General features: G+C 45.1%; 1 protein-coding gene across 1 annotated transcript in view; it reads right to left on the bottom strand.

The window, feature by feature from the left end:
- The window catches only part of LOC139746372 (prohormone-1-like), an 82,186-nt gene that overhangs the window by 30,612 nt on the left and 31,672 nt on the right, over positions 1 to 19,902 (bottom strand). Inside the window, exon 2 of the mRNA XM_071657571.1 lies at positions 13,563 to 13,688. Within this exon, the coding sequence (XP_071513672.1) occupies positions 13,563 to 13,685 (123 nt within the window). The 5' untranslated portion in view covers positions 13,686 to 13,688. The remainder of the gene's footprint in view (positions 1 to 13,562; positions 13,689 to 19,902) is intronic.

Below are 19,902 nucleotides of genomic sequence, written 5' to 3' on the forward strand. Positions count from 1 at the left end.
GAAAAGTTATGGTAACAGCCTGGGTTGGAGGGGAGTGGGGGGTGATGGGCATAATGAGAGATCTGTGCTGGGCAACGTGGCCAAGTTTCTCACTCCATTAATGTCTCTCAATTGTTTCTTAATCAGAGACTTCGTTTTTACTCCGTGTTTCATTCTGTCAGACGACACTACCCTGTTTCTCACTCCTTACTGGTCACGCTCAGGTTTCTCATTTTCCCACTGAAACATTTATATTTCTCATTTCTTTACCTATATCTCTCATATTTCTCATTCATCTACTTATAACACTCATATTCCTCATTTATCTACCTGTGACACTCATATTTCTCATTTACTTTTCTCAGGCAACGAACTATGTCTCATTACGCTTTCGCTTCTTTATATATTTCTTCCATGTTTTTCACTCATCAGTAATTTACTTGTTTCTCACCTCTCTCTCTCTCTCTCTCTCTCTCTCTCTCTCTCTCTCTCTCTCTCTCTCTCTCTCTCTCTCTCTCTCTCTCTCTCTCTCTCTCTCAGTGCATCACTTCCTGACCTTTCGCATTCTTATCTCTCCTTCAGTTCTCAGTTCTTATCTCCGCCTCAGTTATCGTTTCTTATCGCTTCATTCCTCATTACTCAGTTTCTTATCAGTTGCACGTGGCATCTCCTTATCTTTCTTCCACGTCTGATTCCCACTGCTGTCCGCTCCAGTCCCGCGACGCTTCACCAACCCCTAGTGATGTCCTCTCCAGTCCCACGACGCTTCACCAACCCCTAGTGATGTCCTCTCCAGTCCCGCGACGCTTCACCAACCCCTAGTGATGTCCTCTCCAGTCCCGCGACGCTTCACCAACCCCTAGTGATGTCCTCTCCAGTCCCGCGACGCTTCACCAACCCCTAGTGATGTCCTCTCCAGTCCCGCGACGCTTCACCAACCCCTAGTGATGTCCTCTCCAGTCCCGCGACGCTTCACCAACCCCTAGTGATGTCTTCTCCAGTCCCGCGACGCTTCACCAACCCCTAGTGATGTCCTCTCCAGTCCCGCGACGCTTCACCAACCCCTAGTGATGTCCTCTCCAGTCCCGCGACGCTTCACCAACCCCTAGTGATGTCTTCTCCAGTCCCGCGACGCTTCACCAACCCCTAGTGATGTCCTCTCCAGTCCCGCGACGCTTCACCAGCCCCTAGTGATGTCTTCTCCAGTCCCACGACGCTTCACCAGCCGCCAGAGCCCTCCTCCCCCTTCCCCAGACCGCCGGCCATTACACACTTCAACAACCTCCCTCCCGCCTTCCCCTCTCCCTGTTATCTTTCCTCTCCTGTCGCCTTTTTCCCCTCAACATAATTTCTCCAGAGCGTTTTATACAACCAAAACTTTAGATGCGACTTTTGCCCTTCATGTAATTTCCTAGGTGGACGTGTGTGTGTGTGTGTGTGTGTGTGTGTGTGTGTGTGTGTAACGACTCAGTGTTGCAACACCCGGAAAGTGACCCACTAAACCAGTGTGAACGATGCAGTGTACACAGTGCAGCCAATCCAATGATACAGATATATCAACATAATAATAATAATAATGATAATGATAATAATAATAACAATAACTATCACTTTTATTATCATTATTAGTATTACCATTATAATGATAATTGCAATAATAATAATAATAATAATAATAATAATAATAATAAGAAGAAGAAGAAGAAGAAGAAGAAGAAGAAGAAGAAGAAGAAGAAGAACAGAAAGATAAAAACCAATAATGATGATAATCATTATTATCACAACAGTTGTTAATGATAATGACAATATAACATATTCATTTCCCGTGTGAGAGAATTTAAAATAAATATTGTAATTTAGGATCAAGTGTATATATGTTGCTTGAACATTAAACAAAATCATCCTCTTTGTAATATCAGAAAAATCCTATTAACATATATTGCCAAAGTTAATTACTTTATTTATAAATTTCCCAGGAATTCAATTACAGGAAACATGAACAGGTGAATTACCAAACCTAAGGAAGTAATTAGTCATGTTTTCATGATTGTAGTATTTCTGACTTCATGATTTAATAACTTTTAAAAATATCAAGACTAAATCATGAAAAATTAAAAAATGATTTTTCTTCTGGAATAAAGTTTCTCATAAATCAATATACTGATTGACACATTAAATTATGCATACACACACACACACACACACACACACACACACACACACACACATCAATACATCAATGGAGCGATCAATAGTTATGTAGATAAATAAGTTATTAGAAAGAGGCAAGAAAGAATGAAACAAAGCATTCTGTTCCATCTATCCTGTCCCTTCTCCGTGATTCTTTTGTTCCACAACACTGAACGCAGTTTGCTTCCTACCATTGCTCACTTCTTACAATCTCTCACATATTGACTAACAATCTCTCAAAATCCCTTCCTTTGTCTCACAAAGTCTCTCATAACCTCTCACACTTCCTCGCTTCTCTCATCCATTCTTACACTGTTGTTCTGTTACACTTTCGTCTGATGTTCAACAGTCAGTTCTTAAAGTTTCGTATCATACATTGTTCATCCCTGTCCCGCCGCTGCCGTGGTGGTGGTGGTCGCCGCTAAACTTTACTTTGCTTTACTCCCCGGCCGCCGCCGACGCCACTTGGTCACGCCTCCCAACACAACAGGACAAACACCAGTTATTTTCACCAACGCCCTCACTCGCCTCTCCCGCACGACCCTTGCTCCTCACAACGTGTCAAACGACACACATTTAACCCACCTCCACCAACTATTGACACACACACACACACACACACACAGACAGAAAATATATATATATATGCACACAGCATACATAATCAATCCAGCTGCCATCCCTCATACATGCATACAATGTATCCTATCACATACATCCCTAAAAAACACTGCCGCTGATGGACGCTGAGGGAAAATGGGGAGTTTTCCAGCAGACATGGAGAGATGGGGGGAAAATTCCTGCCCGTCTTTGTTATGCTTAGAAAACGGTGAAGGGGTCCCTGGTATCGAACCTGGTTCTAGATTGCGTGGTTTGTTTTGCAACTTGAGGTGTGTGTGTGTGTACATGTAGCGAGGATCAGCGGTCAATCATACCGGATATATATATATATATATATATATATATATATATATATATATATATATATATATATATATATATATATATATATATATATATATATATATATATATATATATATATATTTATATATATTTATATATATATATATATATATATATATATATATATATATATATATATATATATATATATATATATATATATATATATATATCATGTAACATGTAATCCTTCTATACATGTGGCAGAACATGTTTCGTGGAGACAGTCCACCTCATCATCATCAGTACTTAAGAATGTTATTAAACTCCCAACATGAGACCGGAGTCCCGCTGTCCAGCACCAACCTGTACAGTGCAGTCAACGCACGTGGCGTCCCACACGTCACCAACCATGTGAGGGTCTACGATCAGAGTGTGCTAACCCACATCTCACTACCGAACACACACACACACACACACACACACACACACACACACACCTTAGGTCAAAGTGCAGTACAATGAGATAAGCCTGGCTACAACTAGAGGGGGGGGGGGGGGGGGGAGTTGAGCAGATCAGACCCCCCTCCCTCTCTCCCTCCCTCCCTCCCCTGTAGCCAACATGGGGTGTGGCTCCCTGGGGGAGGAAGTGCAGGCTGGGGAGGAGGAGAGGATACAAGAGAGGAGGGAGCCACATCATGAGACGATGATCGTCCACGTCAGGTTTGGTAGCAGGAGTAGACACACAATCTTACAACACGAACAACAACTCCTAGGCTCTAGGACTCCTAGCTCTGCCTCTAGGACTCCTAGCTCTACCTCTAGGACTCCTAGCTCTACCTCAAGGACTCCTAGCTCTACCTCAAGGACTCCTAGCTCTACCTCTAGGACTCCTAGCTCTACCTCTAGGACTCCTAGCTCTACCTCAAGGACTCCTAGCTCTACCTCTAGGACTCCTAGCTCTACCTCTAGGACTCCTAGCTCTACCTCTAGGACTCCTAGCTCTACCTCTACAATCAAGATCCAACACATCTCTCCCCCTACATCCCGCAAGTCGTCTAGGTTCTAGGCCTCCTAGGTCCTAGCAGCGCCCATTCCTACCCCAGCTAAGATATAATTAATCCACAAATTATTTGCCTGATTTTGTTTCACTTCATAACATTCCAGTTCCTCTTCATCGTTTTCTTTCATTGCTTATTCATATATTTTCATTCACGATTCCAGGCTCATTTATTTCATCAAAACCTTTTTCAAAAAATCATTTTTCATTTTTATTTCCTCCCCCTTCCTTCCCTCCTGAACGTCCCCGTTTTCTTTTGGGTGTTTAATAAACGAAGTTCCGTTTTCCACACAGGCCCCGAGCTTCGGCTTCCCATTATCTTATCTCCGCTTCTCTCTCATTATCCTTGCTCCCTCCTTCTCCTTCCTTCCTTCGTACCCCCTCCTCCCCCCCCCCCCTCCAACATCCCCGTCAAGCACTTCCCCCTGCTGCCCCAACACCCACCCCAGCCGCTCATCATCATAATGAAATATAATTCTGGATGAGAAAATCCGTATTTTTTGTTGATATATATATATATATATATATATATATATATATATATATATATATATATATATATATATATATATATATTCCTATGAGTCCACGGGGAAAATGAAACACGATAAGTTCCCAAGTGCACCTTCGTGTAACAATCACATCTTCAGGGAAGACACAAGAGAGAAATATAAGTCAGTCGATATACATCGAAGAGACAAAGTTAGGACGCCATTTGGTAAACATGCGATTTGTGTGTGTGTGTGTGTGTGTGTGTGTGTGTGTGTGTGTGTGTGTGTGGAGACAGGCAGCTGCCAACCCTCCAATATGGCGGAATGTTTTACCGCGTAAGTGGCAATAAACGCCAGTTGAGGTTGGCCTCCTCCACGTCCACACTGTATATATTATCAGTATTCATAACCTTCCTGCCCGTGTGTGTGTGTGTGTGTGTGTGTGTGTGTGTGTGCACCAAGAACCTGCTCTTGTTGGTTGGTTGGCAGCCTGCCACCACCACCCCTCCCTGCCAACACCACGCCACCCATTAACTTTTAAATTTGCATATAATTGGGGGTTCCTGACGCCGCGCGATCACACTCACGCTGGAAATAGGCGTCGGCGTCACGCTTCATTTTCGCACAAGGTTACCGTCCATGATGTATACCCCCCCCCCCCCCCGTGCTCAGGTCAGAGTACACATGGGGCTTAAGTAGTACATTCCTCGCCCGCTAGGGGCGTCGTCAACAGCCCAACACTCTCCTACACAGACGACCCTACACCCATGTAGCTTAAGGTATCGTACTCTCCAGGGTATTATCGTACACGTAGGGCTGAAGTTATCGTACGTAAACAGTCAGGTTTTCGTAATGGTTAAGTTGTTGTACTTCTCTGAGGGATGCAACCTCGTTAAAAAGATTGTTCATGTATTCACCGGTTTTATTTTCACACAAAATCATTTTGGAGTCTTAATGGATTCCAAACCTTTTTATCCGTTCTTCAAAAACACAATACCTCCATTGCGTTAACGGCACAATTTTTTGTTTCTTGTCCATTAAATAATTATCGCACTCACTGAGCTATCGTACTTAATGGATTAATGACCGTACACAGAAAATTAGGTTATCACACTTTAGTGACTTTACCTTTAATGATAAAGAGTCAAATTACCGAATTCCTAAAATCAACCTAAAAATCGATCATATGCAGAAGTGAAGCAACTCATGATCATCAGTGGACCTGAACCATCCTGCTCAAATGATCATATGTCCATCGCCTCACACAGAGGTGGTGTTCAGTACACAAACACCAGGGCAGCCGTGCGGCTCCTGAGTGATCGTACTCAGCAGCAAAAGTTATCGTACTGACTGATTTCTACGGTAGGTGACATAACAAACACAATATAGACAACCGTCATTTCAATTGAGTCTAGGATTCGTTACGGCAATTCAACTGAACGTCTGTCGTCGTCTGGAATACTGGCAATTGTAATTACACCATTACAGGACCAGGTTAGTGAGAGACCACACTGTTCCCTGGTGACGATGGCAGTGACTGGAGTCTACCAGACTGTTCCCTGACCCATGGTGGGAGTCTACCAGAGTGTTCCCTGACCCATGGTGGGAGTCTACCAGAGTGTTCCCTGACCCATGGTGGGAGTCTACCAGAGTGTTCCCTGACCCATGGTGGGAGTCTACCAGAGTGTTCCCTGACCCATGGTGGGAGTCTACCAGAGTGTTCCCTGACCTATGGTGGGAGTCTACCAGAGTGTTCCCTGACCCATGGTGGGAGTCTACCAGAGTGTTCCCTGACCCATGGTGGGAGTCTACCAGAGTGTTCCCTGACCCATGGTGGGAGTCTACCACTGTTCCCTGACCCATGGTGGGAGTCTACCAGAGTGTTCCCTGACCCATGGTGGGAGTCTACCAGAGTGTTCCCTGACCCATGGTGGGAGTCTACCAGAGTGTTCCCTGACCCATGGTGGGAGTCTACCAGAGTGTTCCCTGACCCATGGTGGGAGTCTACCACTGTTCCCTGACCCATGGTGGGAGTCTACCAGAGTGTTCCCTGACCCATGGTGGGAGTCTACCAGAGTGTTCCCTGACCCATGGTGGGAGTCTACCAGAGTGTTCCCTGACCCATGGTGGGAGTCTACCAGAGTGTTCCCTGACCCATGGTGGGAGTCTACCAGACTGTTCCCTGACCCATGGTGGGAGTCTACCAGAGTGTTCCCTGACCCATGGTGGGAGTCTACCACTGTTCCCTAATGACTGTGGCAGTAACGAGAGTATCAGAGCAGGTCAGGTCATGATTGTTACATCTAGCAGCCAGGGTTACACAAGAGTTCCAATTATGTGATGGATTAGCCAGCCACAGTTAACACCCGACCATAAGCTCGTGTTGGAATTACATATACATTACCCCCGGTAAAGAACTAATGACGTCACAAATCCAGTTATAATGTTGGATTTAACATCGTTTGAAAACCTGAAAAAAATAAATGAATAAAATCGCGTTAGTTTGAGTGACGAGCCAAAAAGAGATTTCCTCACAGGTTCTGTACACAAGATGGACGAACGCACCGGACACACCAACACACACTAATTACCTCGTGCGCTAACGACCAGCGGAGACTGTATCCTGCCTGGACACAGGTGTGACCTGGGCTGCTTCTTACCAGGAACACAGTGGAAACATGAGAAGATATACACCAAGGTCTTAGTGGAGGGCGAGGAGGTTGATATACACGAGAGAGAGAGAGAGAGAGAGAGAGAGAGAGAGAGAGAGAGAGAGAGAGAGAGAGAGAGAGAGAGAGAGAGAGAGAGAGAGAGAGAGAGAGAGAGAGAGAGAGAGAGAGAGAGAGATTCCCAATAGCATTCACGAGTGGGTACTGTGCTGTCTGTGGCCACCAGGGGGGGGGGGGGGGGCACGAGCGACACTCCCTCATCCTCCGCTGAGCCTCTCACAACACACACACACACACACACACACACACACACACACACGTCCATATGTACAACACGAGTGAAGATAATAATAATCTCAGTGATTCTGCAACACAACCACTTGTGATTCTGCAACACAACCACTTGTGAAGGACCCGAGATCCGTGGTAATTGTGTTGGGGCAGGAAAGATGATCCCCACCCACTCCCAAACACCCCAACACCTACCTTCAGGACACAGCATGTTGATGGTGGATGACAACACCAGGGGGCGAGCTAGTCTATATCCTGTCTTCATCTATAAGACCATCAGGTCTCTGGTCTCTGTCTTCATCTATAAGACCATCAGGTCTCTGGTCTCTGTCTTCATCTATAAGACCATCAGGTCTCTGGTCTCTGTCTTCATCTATAAGACCATCAGGTCTCTGTCCCTCCCACGTGCTGTCCTCTAAGCAGGTCTTCTGTTATCTGGCCTCCTCCAGCGCCCTCCCGGGTACCACCCATGGCCAGACCTTCTCCCTTAAAGCCTCTCACAAACTGAGTTAAGAAACAATTTGACACTAATTGCTAAGCTGCTTTCACCTCCTCCCTTCACCCAACCCGATCCTATCAAGTCATGCACGTCCTCCTCCTTGCGAAAACTTTCAGAAATTCGTATGGGTCAATAAGTCATCACAATATCTGCAAATTCTGCATTCGGTATTTTGTTTTTTGTTGTTTTTCGTCAAATTCAAACCAGATAGATCCAGTGGTGGCCACAGGTGTGTGTGTGGGGTGGGGAGTCAGGTGTGATACGGCAAGGCCTGGGATACAATGCTCCAACCACCTGCCCCAGTAGCCAGCTGGGACAACTGACCACTGGGAGATTATTCTGATGTAGTTACAACCTCCTGCTCTCCCACTCGACCCCTTCCGACCCCCACATGACCTCTCCTGGAGGCCTCAAGCCTCTACCTGACCTCGACCCTCTCACAACCCCTCTCCTTAATTTACACCATCACTACGAGGCTGGCTCGCTCTAACTCCCACTCAGGTCCACAGCCTCAGCCTTCCCTCGCCCATCCTCCTTACAACACACACACACACACACACACACACACACACACACACACACACACACACACACACACAAACACACACACACAAGGAAAACACATATATGAATAAATAAATACACGTGTTGAATGTTAACCAGGCTGCACAACACATATGTCGACCAGGCAAATCGTCAGTAAAGCCAGAAGTACAAGATGGTGAGGAACATATACTGAACACGCAACAAAGTTGGGAAGTTGATGATACTATGTCTGTAATCACGACTCTAATGTGACACAGCAAACACAACTCAGACAACCTTCTCAACAGACACTCTCTGGCAAACAACTGCTGACTAAAAAAAAAAATGCATATAAAACTTTAAAACTACATTCAAGTATTCAACAAATACATGGAGTCTTTCCTAGGCTGTGTGGGGAGAGCTAAGACTTCCTATGCGTCGGAGGAACACCTTGCATGACCGCTCATAATGTATTTCAGTGTACAATATATTCACTATGTGACGGTGCAGACCCCTCTATGCATTCTGGGGAACAATATATACACTATGTAAGACCTGCACACTTTGTTATTTGTGTCCCAGGGAACAATATATTCTGCAGGTGGAGCTGCACGCTCAGTGTTGACAAGGTGGGATCAAACCTGGCAATCTCTGACCCCCCCCCTCAGTATATATGTGTCTCCACCACACAGGCCTCCCTCTGCACATCTCTCCACAGGGGCCTTCCAATCTGTCAGGTGTGATTCCACATCTGGCTCCTCATCCCACACACCTGCCTCACCACACAGATCTTCTCCATACACCCAGCCATCCCCCACCACACGTGGACATCCTCCAAAATAATGTGACACCCCCAACACATGCAAAGCCCCCTCCCCCGTCACCCACATAGACACCCCCACCACATATACACATCACTATACATACAAACATCCACCCCCTACGCACACAATCACACACACACACACACACATACACATCCACTACACTATGCACAACACACAACCCTTCCCTCTCAGCTAGCCATTTATAACAACAATACACCGGTAAGCAGATTAAGGCCTTTCCAGTGATCAGGATTTGCAGCATGGAAATACCCGGCGGCAGTCATCCAACACAGCAACACCTAGCAGTAGTCAGCCAACACAGCAACACCCAGTTAACACACTTACACCCAGCCAACATCGCAACTGCCAGCTGATAACTACCGAACGATCATGAATGAAGGCCACACTATAAACTAGTAAGTTGTACATTTAGTACAGAGATATGTTGTTGAACTCTTGAATTCTTCATATCCTACAACTTGTACAGTAATCCTGATGAACACATAAACCTGTACGTATACCTGTGTCAATCCAGCATTCCGTACGCTACATTAGGGGCGACACTGTAAAAACCTGGTAAGTTATACTTCCTGTTAACCAAGTCCTTGAGTGTGGTGTCCCATCCTTGTGTGTGGTGTCCCATCCTTGAGTGAGTGTGGTGTCCAATCCTTGAGTGAGTGTGATGTCCCATCCTTGTGTGTGGTGTCCCATCCTTGAGTGAGTGTGGTGTCCTATCCTTGAGTGAGTGTGGTGTCCCATCCTTGAGTGAGTGTGGTGTCCCATCCTATCTACGTGGTTATAACAAAGCCACCATCGCCAGCGTGAGCCCTGCCACTCTCCTGCCTCAACACTATTAATAATGTTTTAATATTTGAGCCTTTACCTTAGCTTGACGCAACTCTCCATGATAGAAAGGATTATACATATATGATGCTCTCTCTCTCTCTCTCTCTCTCTCTCTCTCTCTCTCTCTCTCTCTCTCTCTCTCTCTCTCTCTCTCTCTCTCTCTTTCTATCTATCTATCTATCCATCTATCTCTGAGCATCCTCCGGGTCTAGCTGTGTCTCATGCGGTAGGTGGTGCTTAATGGCATCATTAAATCGAGATGAACAATCCTGTGACAGTTACTAAATCAACACGTCGTACTCATGGGTCGTGCTCATGCGATCATGGGTCGTACCGTCATACTCATGGGTCGTACCGTCGTACTCATGGGTGGCACCGTCGTACTCATGGGTCGTGCTCATGCGATCATGGGTCGTACCGTCGTACTCATGGGTCGTACCGTCGTACTCATGGGTGGCACCGTCGTACTCATGGATCGTACCGTCGTACTCCTGGGTGGCACCGTCGTATTTATGGGTCGTACCGTCTTACGCATGGGTCGTACCGTCGTACTCATGGGCCGCACCGTCGTGCTTAACAGTTCAACAACAAACTAAATCGTAAGCTTCATGAAGAAATATTCAAAGGACGACAGAAATGGCTATAAACATTTTTTTTGAACAAGAGGAATATTTACGCTGGGACGTAGGTGGGTGGGTGGGAGCTGGTGGTATGCTGGCGTGGGAGATAGGAAGGCTGGGACGTACGTGGGTGGGTGGGAGCTGGTAGTATGCTGGCGTGGGAGATAGGAAGGTGAGGCGTCGCGAGCGGCATTTGTTATCTGTTGCCTGCCACCCCCGCCCGCCCGACGCCTGATAGCGCAACGCAACGCCTCCGTCATATTAAGGTGCCGCTGATGGAACTAGTCCGCGCTGTAAATGGTAGCGGCCAGGGGTGGGGTGCAGGCGGGGAAAACAGCCTCTAAAAAGTATGTCGTAAATCATTACTGGAATTTATAGTTCAATGAGACGTTCATGCATTACGTAGGTGTCAGGAGAGCCAGTGTTAACGCTCGGAAAAGTCGATATTTTGATTGTTGGTTTCTTGTGTGTTTAGGGTTATGGCCGCATCTCGAAGATAATAATTCCGGGGACCAACTTTAAATGAAAACAGAAAAAAGTAAGATCGTCCTGAGCCGAGAGTTCTGATATTTTCATTGAAAAAAAAAAAGCGAGGTTGTGTGTACAGCAGGTAACCCTCCTCCAAAGTTTACTCTGAGAATATTTATGTTGGATTTCCACGTTCAGCGAGTATCGCTGTCGTCATAAAAAAAAAAAAAAAGATACTCCAAACAGTGCGAGAGAGAAAAAGGGAAAACTAGACACGAGAAAAAAACATATACCAGTTTGCTTAGGTCTGGGCGGGGTGAGGGCGCTGGCCTCACACAGTTAAGATGGAGAACAAGTCATTCTTCATAGCAGTTAGGACACGAACCATTTGTTGCCAAACTGGTCCAATACATGTAGGAGCCACAGCCAGTCTTACCATACCTGCACACACTGGCACCGAACACCCACCCACACGTCCCCACGTCATGTATAACCTGACGTCATATTTTTTGCTTTCAAAATAGCGCTAATAATAAGGCTAATGAGACTGTCAGATCACACAGCCTTATTGAAGGCATTATGAACGCCCTCTATAATACTGAAAAAAAAATTGAGAAACCTAATGCTTGCTTTTAGGTCCGGAAAACTACGAAATTTAACGAAAAAAAATTTCTTTACATACACACATAAAGGACGATTCAAAAAAATTGTTCATCTCGCTTATGGTGATGAAAAAAACACGGAAAAGCTCAAAATGGCTTCCATATTTCTTTCTAAGTTTCCCTTTTTCCGTGAGGGGCGTTTATGGCCTGTGGGTGGGATGACAGGGGTGCCGAGCATGTGTGTGTGTGTGTGTGGAGGTGGAGAGAGCGAGTGTGTTCCCGGGTATACACGTATATATAGGCACGGGAATAACACCAGTGCTTTGGGGGGGGTGGGAATAACACGAGTTCTGCAGTGTGTGGGGGTGGGAATAACACAAGTTTTTAGGAGTGGATGGTGGGAATAACAGGTTTTGAGACGTGGGAGTAAGAATACCATGAAAAAAAATCGAAAACAATTCTGAAATATCGTTATCTTTCGTTCTATACATTTTGTTTGCGTACCTATACGATAGAAAAAAAAAATAACTGAATTTTTCTAAAGGTTAGAAAGTTCCAAAAACCTTTTTTCTATATACCAAAGTATCTATATCACTTTGTTTACTACTCTCTAGGTCAGGAAAAGAGATCACTGAACTCCCGTGTGCGCGCTCGCGCAGTATGTATAATAAGTCTACGGTGACCACAGGATACGTTTCACTACCTCAGTCTCGCCTCGCCTTAAATTCTAGTAATTACGTCCACGTACGATGTGTTGGACCTTTAGAAGGAAGGTTTAAAATATCGAAAAATTAAAATGTCTGCAATACAGCTGACATTGGCGCAACTACACATCACAAAGTTTTCAAATTTCGCTCACTAGGCTTTGAATGGGAGTCGTATTAGCTGTGGAAATGGTAATTACAGAACTTGGAGAAGTGTGTCCGGGACATATTTACGGCCGCAGTACGAAGCCTAAGTCATTACATTTCCAGTCAGGAATATTCGAAATTCTTAAATGGAAGTCGATGTAATTTCAGATTAATGAAGCGAAGTCAAACTGGAACTTAATAAATGAAATGATATACCTTTAAGGATACTCTACAACGAATGACTATAACTGTTATGGTGGTGTTGGAAAAATATATATGTGGATGTTGGAAAATATACATGTTGCAATATATACATCTACCAAACATATATATATATATATGGTATACGGGGGTCGACGTGTTGTCAATGGACCGAACCAGGGCATGTGAAACGTCCAGGTTTAAACCATGGAAAGGTCTTTGGGGCCTGGATGTGGATAGGGAGCTGTGGTTTCGGTGCATTACACATGACAGCTAGTGAATGGATGAGCAGATATGGCCTTTTTTCATCTGTTTCCTGGCGCTACCTCGCTTACGCGGGAACCGGTGATCAACTATAACAGTAATAAATAATCACATATATGTGGACGCTGGGAATACATATATATGGATCTGAAATAGGTTTCTCATGTAGTTTCCAGAGTCATTATTACTGGATTACCATACGTGGGGCCAGACCCCATGTCGGGCATGCAGCACGTGACGTATACAAACATCGTACAGTGTTGATGTTACTCACGTCCAACATCTGCTGGGTCTGGGGGAAGCCCTGGCCCTCCTGGTCAGGTAGAGCCTTGGCTGACACGCTGCATACGGCTGCTAGGGCCACCATCATCAGGATCACACAGCTTCGCGTCAGCATGATCTGTGGGGGAGAGAGAGAGGGGGAAACATGGTCAGCTGTGGTCAGTAGAAGCAAAGCAGACGAGGCAATAGTTTTGATAGACCACATCACATCTCACAACATCGTACAGCACAAGAAACGTTACAGATTGTGGTCTACGATATCACAAGTAAACATCTTGAGTGATGAAGTTGAACCTGCACTTTCCACTGACTCTCATACGTAAAGGATTTGATACAGTGATCTGATTAATCTTATGTTTATATTACTGCACTTCACGATCACCTCGACTGTTTAGAAGGTTAGGTTATCGTACTCAAGGATTGAAATACATCACTCATTATGGGCTAGGTTAGGTTAGGTTAGGTTAGGTTAGGTTAGGTTATCATACTCAAGGATTGAAATACATCACTCATTATGGGCTAGGTTAGGTTAGGTTAGGTTAGGTTAGGTTAGGTTAGGTTAGGTTATCATACTCAAGGATTGAAATACATCACTCATTATGGGCTAGGGCTACTGTTCTCTGAGGTTAATTAAGTGTAGATGGGAGGTACACCATCATGTGATTCCTCAAATGTCGGGAAAGAATGACTAAACCGTTGACTTACGATTCCGTTCTTAGGTCTATCTTGTACTGTAAGTTATGAAGGACATGTTCTTAAAGACTGAGCAGTGAAGCAGAGGACGCGTCAAGGAAATATTGGGTGACTTGCAGTGCACGGGAGGGTTAGTCAAGACGCTGGGTGCAAGGAAAGCAAGAAAGCAGGGCAAAACAAGTTGCCAGCTGTGCAGATGAGAGCACCAGCTGTGGGCAGGAGCAGCGACATAACAGATAAGAAAAAGATGAATATTTTACGCGAACGTCAGATTCGGAATAGCGTTGTGAAATGTTGTATGAGTACACTTAAAGCAGCAGGGGAGCTGAGCCCGAGTTTAATGCAACACGAATTATTTTCATTAGGAAGGATTAAATAGACTACCTGATGTAAACAAGGGCCGGCTCATACGCCAACGTCAGACAAAAGAAATATGAAAAGCTGAATTCAAAACATGAAAAAAAAATTGAGATAAACTACGTTACAGAAATTGTGAACTATAAAATGATGTAAATGTGAACGAATAAAAACTCTAGGGACAATACACATCAGGAAGGAAAACAGATAGTAAGACAAGGGACTCATTTTCATCATGGCTTCCAAGGTTGTTTATGTCTGTGGAAATTCCTTCAAGAAAACACAAACAGAAACATAGAAGTGGGAGCAGCTGGGAGGGTCGCTATGCTAATTGCTTGTGTCTGTAGTCAGCCCCTGAGCCATCTTTCCCAACCATACGGCCACCTAATCCCACCCGTTACCCCAACATACTTTACTGAACGTTCTTTATTTCATTCTTCTTTATTTCATTCTATCTTTTTTCATACTTGATCGCCGTTTCCGGCGTTTGCGAGGTAGTACCAGGAATAGAAAAAAGGCGACATCCGCTCACATCCATAAACGAGCAGTCATGTGTTCACATCCAGGCCCCACAGACCTTCCCATGCATTACCTCAGATGCCTCGCATGCCCTAGCTCAGTCTATTGATAGCACGACTCCTGTGTGCCACATCGTTCCAGTTCATTCTATCCTGTGCACGTCTTTCACCCTCCTGCATGTTCAGGCCCCGATCGCTCATAATCTTTTCACTCCATCCTTCCACCTCCAATTTGGTCTCCCCGTCTCCTTGTTCCCTCCACCTCTGACACATATATCCTCTTTGTCAATCTTTCCTTATTCATTCTCTCCATATGTCCAAACCATTTCAGCATACCCTCTTCAGCTGTCTCAATTAAACTTGCTATATTACCATACATCTCTCTTACCCTTTCATTACTTACTCGATCAAGCCACCTCACACTACATATTGTCCTCAGACATTTAATTTCCAACACATCCACCCTCTTCGCAGAGCCTTCTCTATAGCGTTCTCTCCTTCAACACATTCTTCAGCGCTCCCAGAACCTTCTCCCCCTCATTTTTTTTATAAATGCATGTAGCAATAATAGTACATTCAAATTCTGTATTGACTTTAAGTAGTAAAAGAACACTTAGGCAGGACTAACAGATTAATAACTTCCTTATGTTGTCTAAGGAAGAACCAGTTGGGGTCCTCAAGCCATCTTGTTTACCTACAACCACACAGACCATTTCCAGTAAGGAATCAGGACATCTGCAATAGTCAGTAATGATAGTATCATTTATCATCACACACACACACACACACACACACACACACACACACACACACACACACACACACACACACCCTTCCTTCATTTCTTGGAAAGGCAGTATTATGGAATGAATAAGTTACTGGATGAGGTTGAATTAGATGTTGGGTTAATAAAAATACTTGCTGGCGGTAATCAAAGTATGTACCGGGTAATCAAAGTATTGTGTTGGGTAATCAAAGTATTGGGTCGGGTAATCATAGTATTGGGTCGGGAATGTTGCCTTAATTTGCTTGTATATAATTCTGACCAGTATGTTGCGCTACCCCCGAATGGTGTTGCTGCCTAAGCCATCCCAAGCAGTGTTGCTGGCTACAGTATTTTCGAAGAGTGTTTCTGGCTATGTTATCCCGAGAAGTGTTGGCTGAAACGTTATCGCCAAGCAGTGTTGCTGGCTAGGTTATCCCTCAGCAGTGTTGCTGGCTAGGTTATCCCTCAGCAGTGTTGCTGGTTAGGGTATCCACAAGTAGTGTTTCTAGTTAGGCTGCCCACGAGAACTATCACTTCTAGGCTGTCCCTAAGAAGTGTTACGGGATACGTTATCTCGTGCAGTGTTGCATGCTAGGCCATCCCCAAGCAATGTTAGTGGCTAGGCTGTGAGTGGTAATGATGCTGGCTAGTACACAATCCAAGAGCAACAATAATGCTAAGATAACCTAAGGTAAGTTACCTAGCTAGGTTATCTGAGGGTAAGTTACCTAGCTAGGCTATCTGAGGGTAAGTTACCTCAACAAACTCGTGTACAGTAATACCAGAGTGTGTTCTTAGAATGCCAAAAAGTTTCGCTGACACACAGCCTTCCAGGAAAATGGATACGTTCGACAAAGCAAGGCATAAGTTCTGACAGTCAGACACCATGAAAATAACCCAGCAGCCATTCCCTGGCAAGAGAAACATAGATTGATGACCAGGAAATTATCAGTAATAAAACTAACGCACACGACTGAAAAGGAAAGACATTAATCGATTAACTGTCGCTCATGTGACTTAAAATATTAAAAGATCTCACTTAGCTGCAATTACCAGACTACTGCGAATTGCTGAAACAGATGAAGAGAAATGTATGTTGATTACCTTATACATCTTAGCATGATAAACTTGAGTATATATATATATATATATATATATATATATATATATATATATATATATATATATATATATATATATACTGCCAAGAATCTTTTTTTTATATAAATTGAAAGTAATACAATTCTTCAACTTGGTGTAGCTATTGTAGAATGTTCCGAGCTGTCAATACCAGGCACAAACGCTATACAGAACAGCTACGCGTAGAGCTATCAAAACTGAGCGTCAAATCTTTCCAGGCAACTTCCAACGCTATAAAAAAAAAACGAGTGAAGCGATTAACGACAAATAACCACGTGAAATGATGAAATCAGCTACCCGAAGCTGTCATTCCTGGACAACCACGTTAACCTAAACTACCAATTAAGCTATCATCTATCAACGCCAAACTACATCAAACTCAAACGCTCAACAAACAACCACATCGAGTTAGTTATATGACGACATCGAAGAAGCTATCAATGCATATGAACAACAGGACGCTATAAAACTAGAGAACCAGAGGAAGTTATATAATACTAGAAAACAATAGGAAGCCATAAAACTAGAGAACCAGAGGAAGTTATATAATGCTAGAAAACAATAGGAAGCTATAAAACTAGATAACCAGAGGAAGGTATAAGCGATATATACCCAGATCTAAGTTAACAACACCAAACATGCGGGAAAGCCAGAGGAATTAGACGAAGGGATCAGGTAAGATACAAAAGCTAAATATATGAAGTGTTCTGCAATACTTGATCTCCCGTAGTGAGCACAATATCCTGCAGGAGGGGGTGATCGCCCTGATGTATCACCTCTGAAAGGTTTCAATTCCCGATTTGAAGTCGGTTATTGAGGTCCAGATCAACTGCCTTCCATCGCTTCTCAGCCGGGCTATCCGAGCCGCTCAGCCCACCTCCCGCGTATTTGACCCTGCTTCTCAAGGGCTCCAGGGGCCTGGCCTGGCGCTCTCTCCTGCCGACCCGATAAGAATAACTGCGGGTACGGAGAAGAATCTGGAAATCGGAGTTTCCGCCATCGCTCGTCTGCATATGTGTGCACTGGCATTTTTGAAGTGTGTGTGTGTGTGTGTGTGTGTGTGTGTGTGTGTGTGTGTGTGTGTGTGTGTGAATACGAAGGGAAGGCATACAGCACCACACCACTGGGTTTCTCTGCTGGTGAAGGAGATGAGGGAGTTGACTGTGTTTCCTGACGTGGTGTACACATTTCCGCCACTGCAGTAGGCGAGCATTTTAATGACTGTTGTAGGGTTGAGCTAGGCTGGTGAGCGACCCGGCCATCCCGCGTCTGAGTGCCTCGTCTCACTCACCATTTGTCTCGATTTTTTACAAACATGAGAATACCAGAGTGAGGGCTCACCCACCTCCCTGTACACACACACACACACACACACACACACACACACACACCACACACACACACACACACACACACACACACACACACACACAGTATTTAATCTAACATTTTTCATGATGGCGACGGTAGATTTCTTTCTTTTTTTCTCTCACTTCCTGCAGAAGCACGTCTGGATTTATTCCATTTTCTTCCCTGGAAAAAGGGGATTTATTCTTACTTTTTCCGCTGTCAGGAAGCGGATTGAGAATACATCCCTGAGCACAGCGGTTGACAGAAAGAAACTTTTTTATTCTTTTCCTCCACTTTTGACACCTGCAGAAAACGACATATTCTTTTATTACAACTTTTACAGCAACATTACGTTTTCTTTTTATGATGCTATTTTTCACCAGTGCCTGGCTGACTTTTACTTTCTTTTCTTAGCCCTTCCCGGGCGAGGCTAGCGGGAAGCGCTCAACCTGAGCATAGGGATCAGGCGAGTCTACCGGATCCCATCCACACGAGTCTAGCGGGCAGCGCTCAACCCCAGCACAGGGATATGCCGCATGGGCGAGGCTAGCGGGAAGCGCTCAACCCCAGCAGAGAGATATGCCGCACGGGCGAGGCTAGCGGGAAGCGCTCAGTCCCAACGAGGTGGTTGGTGGTGACCAGCGAATGGTTGTGTTGTGTCTACAGCTGCCCGACTCTCCGGGTGAGGAGGGGTCTACTTCTACATATTCATCAGACGGAGTCTACAGTAAATCACTCCGACTTCCATCCAATTCTCACAGTCTCTCTATCCTCGACACTTGACCCATGTGCCCTGCAGTGCAGTGCTGGTCGGTTCACTTTCCTTCATCTATACAGACATTACTTCGGTTTCTACTGCCTGGCTGCTTGTGTGTGTGTGTGTGTGTGTGTGTGTGTGTGTGTGTGTGTCCCCGCGAGCGGCTTCGACCACGCAGTACTGTGTGCCAGTTACTGCGTTACATGATCACTTGTGTGTGGACGCTGGCAACGCAAGGGTGGCCGGAGGTTATGACGTCTGTTTCCAGACAGGTAGAGAGTCATCCAGGACAGGTAGAGAGTCACAGGACAGGTAGAGAGTCACAGGACAGGTAGAGAGTCATCCAGGACAGGTAGAGAGTCATCCAGGACAGGTAGAGAGTCGTCCAGACAGGTAGAGAGTCACAGGACAGGTAGAGAGTCATCCAGGACAGGTAGAGAGTCACAGGACAGGTAGAGAGTCATCCAGGACAGGTAGAGAGTCATCCAGGACAGGTAGAGAGTCATCCAGGACAGGTAGAGAGTCACAGGACAGGTAGAGAGTCATCCAGGACAGGTAGAGAGTCGTCCAGACAGGTAGAGAGTCATCCAGGACAGGTAGAGAGTCGTCCAGACAGGTAGAGAGTCATCCAGGACAGGTAGAGAGTCATCCAGGACAGGTAGAGAGTCATCCAGGACAGGTAGAGAGTCATCCAGGACAGGTAGAGAGTCATCCAGGACAGGTAGAGAGTCACAGGACAGGTAGAGAGTCA

This window comes from Panulirus ornatus, chromosome 64 (genome assembly GCF_036320965.1).
Source record: "Panulirus ornatus isolate Po-2019 chromosome 64, ASM3632096v1, whole genome shotgun sequence".
In the NCBI taxonomy this organism is placed as follows: Eukaryota; Metazoa; Arthropoda; class Malacostraca; order Decapoda; family Palinuridae; genus Panulirus; species Panulirus ornatus.